The 12,634-nt window shown below is 42.4% G+C and overlaps 1 protein-coding gene and 1 long non-coding RNA gene across 2 annotated transcripts; one reads left to right on the forward strand and one right to left on the reverse strand.

Moving 5' to 3' along the window:
* Nucleotides 1-722: 722 nt before the first annotated feature.
* On the reverse strand, nt 723-12,418 carry LOC138974667 (uncharacterized). Its single transcript, XM_070347387.1, has 4 exons — nt 12,307-12,418; nt 11,128-11,223; nt 10,224-10,358; nt 723-1,579 (listed from the first exon to the last, which is right to left on the reverse strand). Exons 1-4 carry the CDS (start codon nt 12,416-12,418, stop codon nt 780-782), a joined length of 1,143 nt encoding a protein of 380 aa, XP_070203488.1. The 3' UTR covers nt 723-779.
* On the forward strand, nt 2,218-4,394 carry LOC138973575 (uncharacterized). Its single transcript, XR_011458068.1, has 3 exons — nt 2,218-2,589; nt 3,063-3,164; nt 3,452-4,394. It is a non-coding gene; the product is annotated as an uncharacterized lncRNA (long non-coding RNA).
* Nucleotides 12,419-12,634: the final 216 nt, after the last annotated feature.

Raw genomic sequence — 12,634 nt, forward strand, 5'->3', positions numbered from 1 at the left:
TCACATCATTCTGACACCGGACCAACCAGTCCTAGCACTAACCCCATAATGCCAGACGCCAGGCGGAGCAGCCACTAGATTGCCAATTTTAAAGTCTTAGGTCGAACCCACGACCTCCCGATCACGGGGCGGACGCCTTACCACTAGGCCGACCGTGCCGGTTTGTTTGAGGTACCAAATGGAGGGTTCCACTGTATATAAATAAAACATATCTGATGTTCTACCCGCATTCAATTATATCCCAGATAACGTTTATTTCCTATTAACTGTCCCAAACGTGATCCTCATGCGACCTGACATATCAATTCATTTAAGTAATACACCCTAATAATATCCCAAAAGCAAACTTGCCCCACCCCGACCCCCCTTTTCACCGACTGCACTAACCTCATTCTCAACACCCTCTAAATTTTGAGGTGAAAATAAGCAACAATAACAACAACACAAATGATCGATGAAGATGATGAAGATGATGATGAAGATGATGATGATGATGATGATGATGATGATGATGATGATGATGATGATGATGATGATGATGATGATGATGATGATGATGATGATGGAAAAAGCAGGCATTGCAATTTCTTCAGCACAGTTAAATATCGAGATGAGCAATGCTGGGACTGTGCGACATGAAACCTCGTTGTATGTGTTGAATATTTCCAGAGCCTGTAACGTTCTCCTAAAGCTCCTCGTCTTCACTCACAGTTTGCTCTGAAGGGACATATCCTATAACATTCTCCTTTACTTCTTCTATTTCGATAAAGATAATTTGTTTATTGATCTCCCGTTTGATACTTTGCCTTCTTTTTGTGGAAACTGTGGAATCCACTCAGATTGGTAGCTCTTGATGAGTGACTTTTCTTGTTTGCTTGTGCGCGATCTTTGTAAGGATTCTCCAGCCAACTCGTTACGGCAAAATATTGGTCAGTGAATTTCGCGTTGTCTTTCTTTGCCGCGTGATTCGTGTCAACGATACGAGAGGACTGTTTACTCACTTCTGGCGAATCTAAACTTTCGTCTGGACTGTCTAGACTATCTTGAGATGTTTCGTGAAGTGTTGTATTGAGGAGACCCCGGCTGATTGGTTCTCTATCCGCGGAGGAATCAGGAGGATATATAACGACATCAGTAGAGTCTTTGCTTTTCTCTACCGGCTGGTCTGTAATAACATGGTCTGATAGAGACGACTGTTGTTGCTTTGATTCAGCGTCATTTTGAATGGCATCCTTTCGCCAACTAAATTTGTTAGACAGCAGTTTCCCACACGAGATACAGAACAGAATGCTGAGTAGACACATGCCAGCACCCCCGCAGAAAATGAAATTGAGGAATCGGGAACATTTTGAAGGCGGTTCTTCTTCTTCTGAAGACTCGTCTGCGCCCTTGCCTTCTTCCTCTTTCTTGTCCTCCTCGCTCCCTAGGCTCAAAAAGGGCATCCACCCCGCGTTGCCAAGGATCTGACACACCTGGAAAAGGGTAGCGATGAAGCCCCAGGAGAGAGGGGCACCCGCAACAATACCCACCGCTATCTGCTCGGTTGGGGTCAGCAGTGGCTTCTCGATCTCGGGTACCGCTAGAAGGACAGAAACAGTGAGGTGAAATACACGTACAAAGTGTGTTTATGTAAAGCCGAGCGGTCTTAGCTTCACATTAACTTTAACTGTCTGTGTCTTTGTCTTGGATTTTATTTGTGTCTGAAAGGCATTTGTCAGGATGGCAATCACACACAAGACAAACAGACAAACAAAATATGAACTCAACAAGATTCAGGTGAAGTTCCAAATTGTATTGAATCGAATAAAACAATCATGAAAACAAATCAATACAATGCATGGGTTCTTTGCAGAAAATATATCTGTACATTGGTTCACTATCAGTCTTTCTGATACCATTTTGTAATTCCGAGAGTGTGCACGTGACGAGAATCCTACTTCTGTAATCAGCTTTCCCTTTTCCCTGTAAAAAATACGTAGTCATAATTCACTGAACATGTGGGCATGACCCGTAAGTACCCTTTAGCAAAATACGCTACTGAAAAAGAAAATCTAAGTCCTAAAATGACTGAAAATTTGGGCAGGGGTTCGGGGAAATAAAGAAAAAGAGCAAAGCGACGCCACTTCACTCGCCGTGTGGTAACCAACTTATATAGCTTACAACTCTGCCGTGTATTGGCAGAAGGCAGTAAGTCCAAATTTGGTAAAAATGAGATTTTCATATCATAATGCTGAGGGGAAAAAGGCGCATCTTATGTCAAAATTTCTAAGATGTGCGATCCATATTTATGGACTTTTTGAAGAAGTAAGTCCACACAAAAAATTTAATCGAAGGATAAAAATCGGCAAATGGAAGCAAGTCCAGGGACTTTTGGTTTTCAGGTTTGCACTGGACTTACTTCCTTGCAAGCCTCAAAACGAGTTTGCATGGTTTAGCGCTCTATGTCCATTAGCCAATCGCGTTCACCCTTTTGTAATCCTGACTGCGGTTAACCAATCAGAACTAAGCTTATTGTGTCATTATTTCCCTGGCCTTTGTCGGGGGAAATGGCGATGAGAGCTGCGACGTGTTCAACTATCCGAAGCAACAGTAAGTTTGTTTGTTTGGTTCATTTTTGTTGTTGGCAGTTTTGCGTTCCGGTCTGAAATGACTCTCTCTCAATAGGTGTTTGGGAATTTACAACGACAACACTGATTTTCTGACTGATTTGGGTATTCCAATGTGCACTTACATTACCGTATGATTACGGAGCTAGCAAGTAAAATGCCATAGTTCAAATGCCCATTAATTTTATTATAGTTTTGTTGTTGTACGCTACTTCCACCGTGACTTCTTGACTATTCACTTCTGCTATTTTCATCATGATATTTATGGATGCATTTAGCATGTTTCTAATACAAAGAGATAGTTGTTTTGATCTAGAATGAGTTACTTGTGGTCTTGAGCACTGACAGCGTGTTAGATCTGGAACGGCAGTATGACATTATACTGGAAGATTGTTCTCCGGTCTCTTTGTGCTTCCAACCATCGGAATAAGTATTATGTCCTATTGTATTTGACAGAAATGTGATTCGAAGTGGGACAGGCAGCGACGACAGCTGCAGCACACAGTCTGAGGGATACTCGCCACCACTGCCCCTTTATGTTCAAGGGCCCAAAACAAGGTATGTTTCACTGACACAGCCAAAAATAGCGTGCAACATTTTTTCATTCCTTTCTTTTCTCGGGCTGAAGAGGTATATTTTAAAACGAGCAACATCTTTACATCATTTTCGTTGCAGTAGTATTAGTATCATCATCAGCAGCAGTAATCGTTTGTCATTATAATCGCCCGGAGGGGGGTGGGGGGGGAGGTGATGTGCGCGGGAGAGGAAAAGGATGATGTGAAGGAGGGTGGGGAGGAGATTTGTCAATACAATGTCTCACTTTTGCTGCCTTTTTCATTTGACAGATGTGTAAGCGTTGCTGGCAGGTTCCAACTGCGAGATACAACCACCTCGGCTTGCAGGAGAAAGAGGCCACAATGGACCTTGCCCAAATGAAAATGCCAGCAACATACGACGGTTATGGGCCAAAGGAGAGGAAGAGGAGTAATACTGACAACTTTCAGTTTGACAATAACAAATGCTGAGCGCAGAGATGCAGAACGTGGGGACGAGGAGGGGGAGGGGTGGGGGGATTGTATGTTGTTTGTTAGTTATCCAAACAGGCTCATGGAACAAAAATCTACATCCAGTTAATCGCTGTAGTTGATAATTGCCATCAGTCGGATGGCAGAATGTCAGTGAATCGTTTTAGAAGGGATGTAGACTGTAACTGGGGTAGATGGGGTGATAAATGAATATACTACATCATAGTTTGCAGGTTTGTGGTTTTGCTCATTGAACACTCAACTACAATGTTTGTGGACAGTGTGTGAATTACTATGTAATTCTACTAGCAAATGTAGTGCGCATGGTGTACAACTACAAATGGTTATATACTTCATCACACAGTTTTCAAGACTAATTAACCAAATTTTGTTCAAAAGTGGAACACTTCAGCTGAAAGTCAACACTGCACGATAATAATGGTTAACTCTGGTATAATGGCGGTTTGTCAAACCATTTCATTTTGTCACGCTGTTGCTTTAATTTTGTGTCCTTTGGAAATCAAGACTGCACGATTATCTATTGTTAATTCTGGTATAATGGTGGCTTGTCAAACCAGTTCTTTTTGTCATGCTGTTGGTTTAATTTTGTGTACTTTGGAAATCAAGACTGCACGATGACCTATTCTTAATTCTGGTATAATGGCGGCTTGACACACTAGTTATTTTTGTCATGCTGTTGCTTTAATTTTGTGTCCTTTGGAAATCGTTAGTCAAACTCAATAAATAAAACGTCTTATTGTCAGATCCTTGATTCGTATTCTTATTAGCAAACGAAAGCGAGAAAGACAGTGAGAAGGAAAGACAAGAAGGGCAAAGCCCATACGACTCACATGCTTGACCTTGACATGACCTTGACCTTCAGGGTCAAGGTCAAATAACTAAACCTAGCAATGACATCATACACTAAGAACTGCTTTACACATTTTTCCTACCAAAATACATGTGACCTTGACCCAAGGTCAAGGTCATCCAAGGTCATGCAACACAAAGCTGTTAATTCAAGACATAGGAAGTACAATGGTGCTTATTGGCTCTTTCTACCATGAGATATGGTCACTTTTAGTGGTTCACTACCTTATTTTGGTCACATTTCATAAGGGTCAAAGTGACCTTGACCATGATCATATGTGACCAAATGTGTCTCATGATGAAAGCATAACATGTGCCCCACATAATTTTTAAGTTTGAAACAGTTATCTTTCATAGTTCAGGGTCAAGGTCACTTCAAAATATGTATACAATCCAACTTTGAAGAGCTCCTGTGACCTTGACCTTGAAGCAAGGTAAACCAAACTGGTATCAAAAGATGGGGCTTACTTTGCCCTATATATCATATATAGGTGAGGTATTCAATCTCAAAAACTTCAGAGAAAATGTGAAAAATAGCTGTTTTTTAGACAACATTTATGGCCCCTGCGACCTTGACCTTGAAGCAAGGTCAAGATGCTATGTATGTTTTTTGGGGCCTTGTCATCATACACCATCTTGCCAAATTTGGTACTGATAGACTGAATAGTGTCCAAGAAATATCCAACGTTAAAGTTTTCCGGACGGCCGGCCGGCCGGACGGACGGACGGACGGACGACTCGGGTGAGTACATAGACTCACTTTTGCTTCGCATGTGAGTCAAAAAAGTGTGTGTGCGTGTGTGTGTGTGTGTGTGTGCGTGCGTGCGTGTGTGTGTGTGTGTGTGTGTGTGTGTGTGTGTGTGTGTTTGTGTGTGTGTGTGTGTGTGTGTGTTACAGACAAGCAGCAAGAAAAAAAGCGTGTGTGTGTGTAAACGTTTTCTTAGATTTTTATTTTAATGTTAAAAGACTTGCGTTCAAGTCAATATTTGTCTTGTGAATATCAAAAGAGAGTATCAAGACTTGTATTAAAAATAATGGTCTTTTTAAACGATACCAATGACACAAGAACGGATTAACAATAAAGTTAATCATGAGTGAGTGACTACAGAATGATAAGCAAAACGAGGAACCAAGACAAAGACTAACTTGAGCATGTGTTGAAATGTAAGAAAACGGGAACATTTGTCTCAGTTAATCACAAAAGAAAATACACCAAGGAAGTTGTTCGTGCATTCAGAAATTCAAGAAATCACTGGACGTAAAGTCACATTTGAAAAAAGTTCCAAAAGCAGTGCTGCGTGTATTTTCTTTTACTTTCAATTTTCGGAGATAATAAATTAGCAGAAAGCAGTAAGTCCACTTGCTGCTCTATCCCCTTTTCTCAGCCAGATATATCGACCAGGATATAATATGGCAGAAAGCAGTAAGTCCAATGCTGCTTTTTGCCATTTTTTTTTAAATAAGATTTAAGTCGGGATATAATTTGGCAGAAAGCAGTATGTCCTCTTACTGCCTTTTACCATTATGTTTGAGTGAATGAGTTTAGGGAATTAATTCGGCAAAAGGCAGTAAGTCCACAAAAATCATTATTTCTAAGTGATGAATCAAATGAGGGTTTTAATATTCATAGCAGAAACGCACAATAATGCCCTACATGTTATCAGCAAACAAAAAAATCATTCAAAGCTTTTCATTCCAAAACAGTGATGCAAACAGAAAATGTCGATTTTCTCGAAACTATGTTTCATGGACTTGCTTCCTTCTGCCTTTACACGGCAGAACTGCATACCTGAGACCCGCCCACAGCCCATCGCAACACAAGTATCGCTTCGGCCTAAGTGAAAATAAAAACTCTTGAGGACAATTTAGAGCTTATAACTGCATACTTGAACACGAAGCTGGGACCCGCCCTCAGCCCATCCCAAGACAAGTATCGCTTCGGCCTAAATTAGAGTTGAAACTCTCTGGGACTGCGGAACGTTTGTTGTTATCCCTGTTAGTTCAGTCCACAGGGCGAGTCGGTTAGTTTGCCAAGACACCGGAGGACGGTTTAGAGTCTGGTATAACACTTTGACCCTTAAGTCGGTTAGTTTGCCAAGACTCTGTCAAAATTAGTGTTTTGTCCACCCTGAATCCCAAACAGGGAGACGTGGGTTTGGGGTATTGTCAGTACCTTACTTTCTCACACGCCTGGCGAGAAGCAGAAACCACGACACGGCTAATTCCTACATCACAGCGAAAGAACCAATGAAAACGCCGCTCTGGCAGCACAGACAACAGGGAGAAGGGAGATGGAGGGCTCCGAGGCTGCTATCAGCCTCCTTACAATTTAAGCTGCAGTCAAACTCCCTCCAAAATACACAAAAACTCGTCCACAAAAAAAACTACATCAAAAATGCTGCAAAGAATTACTTCACTAAACTGCACATTCTACAACGCATCATTTGATAGCAAAACACTCCTGGGTAATCAAAAACTGCAAACAAAGTGCAAAACCTCTGACTACTACCTCGCAGAGTATATATGTCATGTCACACGAACAACCGTATGTATAGATACAAGTTAACCATAATCAAAAACATTGCATATTCAACAGGCTTCTCGTATGTAGATGATAAACATACAATCTACATTCTACTAAATAAATGAATACAGAATACATGTTTATATCGAATATAATTATGGATACAAGAAAGATGGATAGAAAAGCTAAACAAAATAGAGAGAGAGAGAGAGAGAGAGAGTGTGTGTGTGTGTGTGTGTGTGTGTGTGTGTGTGTGTGTGTGTGTGTGTGTGTGCAGTGTGTGTGTGTGTGTATGTGTGTGTGTGTGTGTGTGTGTGTGTGTGTGTGTGTGTGTGTGTGTGACAAGTATTCTTAACAAAAGCACAGCAACTTCGAAGTAAAGAAACAGAAACAAAGGAAACGGGGGTGGGGAGGAGAGCGGGAGGAGGGAGGCGAGAGATGGATGTAGAAAAGACAATGGTTGTCCTTACTGACCTTGCTGACCTCACTGTCATGGCAGGCAAAACGAGGCGGGAGGTGGGGGGGGGGGGGGGTTGGCGACACGATATGTGACCGAGGGGTTAGAGAAACAATACCCTGTCCGCTTTTTGAGAGTTAAGCCTCGGTCATACAGGCGACTCAGTCGTTGCGATTCAGTCTTGCGAATCAGTCTTTGGCCGATCGCACATCACATCGTAGCCCATTGACCCGTTACACGATGAACGATAGACGAACGACTGGCGAACGATAACTCCACGCGAGCGGGGCGGAAGTGACGTGTCATAGTGAACACAGCAAACGCGCTTTGCGAGAGCAGACGCTAAATGTTCGAACGTCGCTCTACCTTTCTGAAAAAATCCTTTCAGCATTACGCCTTTGCAAGAAATAAAGTTCCCAGACAGCTGCAATTAATGTTTTCCGACCGCTGTACACGCCTAAAACGTCTTCTTTATATCTGAGTAAAAAACTGTTCTTCCAAAAAGTTTTGAATCGACGAAGAGACGCTGGACGCCACTGTCCGCCATTATTTTACGTCACGGCACCAAGGCCGCAGCAACGCGTTCTGATTGGCTCTGTTGGCTCTGCCCCTGCGATTGACCGACGAATGGATCGCAGGAATAGAACATGTTCTAAACCTCAAAGCTACGAGGGAATCGCATGATACTGAGTCGCCGACTTGTCGTAGCTGTTTTCTACGATTGAGTCGGCTGTGTGACAGGGTAAATCGCGCGACTCAGTCGCATGTGTGACAGCCCTCTTAGCAGCGCGGCAGGGAAAGGTTACTAGGGGGAAGGGGGTTCGCAGACTGTCCCCTCCGTCCTCCATAAGGGATCTAGTCAGTTCGGCACCATCGTTGACGAGGGCAATTAAATCCTACAGCGGTAGCACAAAAAGCACTTTACCCTCGATGCAATGAAAATGACTGTACTCTACATGTTTCCAAACCCTTCACAAAGACAAAGAACAATTCCGATTTTAAAGTGTGCATCTTAACTCAACACAGTTTCGATACTAACTTAGATAATATATTCTGCTCCCATCCTCTCTCTTCTTTCATACTCTATACAGTGCATATGGAGAAAAGACAAGTCATTCATGTAGTCGCTTTTCTCCACATTTATAGGAACAGCAGGGGCGGGGACGTAGCTCAGTCGGTAGCGCGCTGGATTTGTATCCAGTTCTCCTTCGAACACACGATACAGGTTAGAAATTGACTGCATTTGGGCGCTTTTTACGGCCAAAACAGAGTGACCTTTTTGACGGGTTTATGGAAAAATCACTTCGGGGGCAGGTCTAAAATCCTGTGTACAGTGCCAAATCATGCATCCTTTAAAAGAGCAAAGCATGTTCTTTATTCTAACATATGGGCTAGGGTAAGTCATAGATATAAATAGACAGTATCTGTCTATTATATATTTGGGTAAGTGTATTCCATTCCTTCGATAGTCTCGTCATCTACACGTGCGTGAAAAATGCAATTTTGAGTCTGTTTTGCATAAAAGACCCGCGAGATTTGTAGAAGTCAAAACAAGAACTTACAGTCCAGCCTCTCAACTTGTGTTCTATCCAATTTGTTTGTCTGTACGTATAGACTGAGGGGTGCCCCGAAATTATTTGTAATCACAACATTCACAGACTTCAAATACGCCATTGAAAAAACTCGTCCACGTGCGTTTTAGATCTATTTACTTGGGTGACTAAAACTGTCGTACCTGCCAAAGGCCGCTTCGCGTAACAAAATAACTACCAGAGTCGCAAGGCTCGGGATAATTTTTACAAGAAAGTCATATTTCGTTGTTTTAGTCCGAACGGATATGAAGATATGGCGAGTTAAAAACGCCGATTCTTTCGCCAGAAACACGTTTGTTTCCATACCGAAAATAAGGAATGGACTGAGAGCTACTATAAGAACGGCGCCGTGCGTACAATCGACCGAATGATGTTATTCACACAATACCATTTGGCGATCTCTAAAAAATCTTTTAAAAACAAACTAGTTGACATGTAATGAAACTATGTACTGAAATCAAGAAGTATCTTAGTTCTAGCAGCAGGGGCGGACGAGGGGGGGGGGGGGGGGGGGGCGCACAGGGTGCACAGGGTGCAGGTGCACCCCCCCTCCAGCAAAAAAAATCAATAAAAAATCCAAAAAAATCAAGTCTTTAGTGATTTTAAATGGAAATTGTGAATTTGGAAAGCTGATTCTATGACCATTTCTAAGTTCAGATGGCACCATTTTGCTTCTTTGGGCAAAACAATTTTCCGGGGGGGGGGGCATGCCCCCGGACCCCCCTAGCAAATTCGGGCGCGAATCACATTCACTTTCGATTCAAAGTGCACCCCCCCTTACAAAGCAACTGATCCGCCCCTGAGCAGTACATATTGGGCACCCCCCTGGCGAATGCACACTGGACCGTTCGTATACGCCGTCGCAATCAAGGCAAGTAACTCAGTGAGTATAAACATTAGCAAGAACCGCAACTTGAACACACTCGTAACACCTTAAGTACTGGATTTGAGCAAAAACAAATGAACAAAACACAAAGCTTACTTTTTTTCCTTCTCTTATCGAAGAGCTGCTGAAATAAAATATGTTGTTCGAGAGATACTCGCCGAGAACACTACACGGTGGCCATTGACCCGTTGCTACGTCTGAATTTCGCTTTCAGATTAAAATATTAGCCGCCCTGCACACACACATGCACACACACGGTCTACCTGTTGTGCAGAGTGGAGGTGTCCATCCAGCCAGACAAGTCAGACAATAGCCAGTGGAGGTGTCACACGGCTGGTTACCAGCACAGCGACCACTTGTGTCCAAGCACTCCGGGCCGTACGTGTTATGCTTCCAGTCTGAGCAAAATGAAATTAAGAACACTCAGATGGAGTGTGTGTACGTAGCTAAAGCTGCCATCAAGGTAACAAGAAAAGAGAATGCTCCCCCACATCATCAATCAACATAAATCAGACTCAAAACGTCTGGTGCTCTAGTCCCACAGCTGTTGAATAAATCAAATGACAGTTCCCTACTTTTTGACCCAAACCCAACCCCTCTGACTTTGGAAGGCAATGACAGCAAAAGGGAGGGATATAAACACATGCAAAAGTCTTGTTTTCTTAATGAAAAGATCAAAAGAAGTCCCAAAGACATTGTAGTTAAAAGGGAGGTTGACTTAGATTGGGGAACAGAGTCATTTTGACGATTCTGACGTCACATCGGTACCAGAAATTGTCAAATCCGTATAGACACGACAAATATAGTCATGTTGTATGTCATTCTGTGGGTTTTGTTGAGATATTTCATTTGGTTTCAATATATTTGCAATGAGAGATATGTTTTCATTATCTTCTAACGCAAGTCCTGAATTCGATCAAATGTTCATAAAATTAAGTTGCCATTAAAAGTATCAGGCAAGTCTTTACCAGCTACTGCTGCCTGGTTTGATGGAGGGTTGTCAACGGTGTATCATACAGTATCAGTCTCGAAGACATGAGCTACTTCATCAAGTTCAAACCTCGTCACGAATTGTTCTCAGCTCCCAAATCAAAAGCAAGAAGAGAAGTAAACACGAGTCAAAGGGTGTTACAGAGTCAAAAGAACAAATTAAGCAGGTGTACTTACCTTTAACAGACACTGTGACTGACGCAACATCGTATTTGCTGGCATTCACAGAGGAGAACACGTAGCAAGAGTACGTTCCACCGTCACATTCACTAACTGGATGACAAAGAAACAGAAAACATGATTGTGCCATTATACATTCTCTTAATGTGTCGTTGTATAACTCTGTCTTTGTCTGTCTTACTCTCCGAATGTGTGTCACTTTCAGGATCTTAGGTGTTTGCTTTCTATTTGTTCGATTTGGTTTGGTTTGGTGTGGCTTGTTTTGCTGTGGCTTGGTTTGCTGTGGCTTGGTTTGCTGTGGCTTGTTTTGCTGTGACTTAGTTTGCTGCGGCTTGTTTTGCTGTGGCTTGTTTTGCTGTGGCTTGTTTTGCTGTGGTTTGTTTTGCTGTGGTTTGTTTTGCTGTGGCTTGTTTTGCTGTTGCTTGTTTTGCTGTGGCTTGGTTTGCTGTGGCTTGTTTTGCTGTGGCTTGGTTCGCTGTGTTTTTGTTGTTGCTGTGGTTTGGTTTGCTGTGGCTTGTTTTGCTGCGGCTTGTTTTGCTGTGGCTTGTTTTGCTGTGGCTTGGCTTGCTGTGGCTTGTTTTGCTGTGGCTTGGTTTGCTGTGGCTTGTTTTGCTGTGGCTTGTTTTGCTGTGGCTTGTATTGCCTTAGTTTTGCTAGTACTGGTTTGCTGTGGCTTGTATTGCCTTAGTTTTGCTTGAATTGGTTTAACGTGGCTTGTTTTGCCTTAGTTTTGCTTGTATTGGTTTGCTGTGGCTTGTTTTGCCTTAGTGGTGCTTGTATTGGTTTGCTGTGGCTTGTTTTGCCTTAGTTTTGCTTGTAGTGGTTTGCTGTGGCTTGTTTTGATTTAGGTTTGCTTGTGTTGGTTTGCTGTGGCTTGTTTTGCCTTAGTTTTGCTTGTACTGGTTTGCCCTAATTTGCTTGTTTATCGTTGCCTTGGTTTGTTTGTTTGTTGTTGCCTTGGTTTGCTTGTTTGGTGTTGCCTTGATTTGCTTGTGTGGTGTTGTTGCCGCTGCTGTTGTTTGTCAGCGTCCGTCTCAACCCCTTATCTCACATCTCCACAACAGGTCAGCACACTGTAAGAAAGACGATAACAATAATTTTAGATAACCATTTAACATGCGAACCCCACATTGATATGCTAACACTGTAACATTAGTCCCTATCACATTCGTTTACCTTTCTTAATGGTCACCGTCACTCCACATGGCTTGGACCCTTGACACGATTGTGTAACGACTTCTTGACCAATGTTTTCAGCGCATGTTCTATTCCTAATTGTGCTACACATTCTGCTGCCTTCTGGACATTCACTGTAGAAGTAATTCGAAAAAGAAACACGTGGCGGTTAAGATGTTTTAAAAACATGTTGTCAATCTCTCGGCATTTAAAGGTTGAAACCCGTCGCGATATAACCTTGAATGGTTGAAAACGACGTTAAACACCAAATAAAGAAAGAAAGAAAGAAAGAAAGGTTGAAAGTAAACACATCGAATATGTCTTCATC

The sequence above is a fragment of the Littorina saxatilis genome, linkage group LG8 (assembly GCF_037325665.1).
Source record: "Littorina saxatilis isolate snail1 linkage group LG8, US_GU_Lsax_2.0, whole genome shotgun sequence".
NCBI lineage: Eukaryota > Metazoa > Mollusca > Gastropoda > Littorinimorpha > Littorinidae > Littorina > Littorina saxatilis.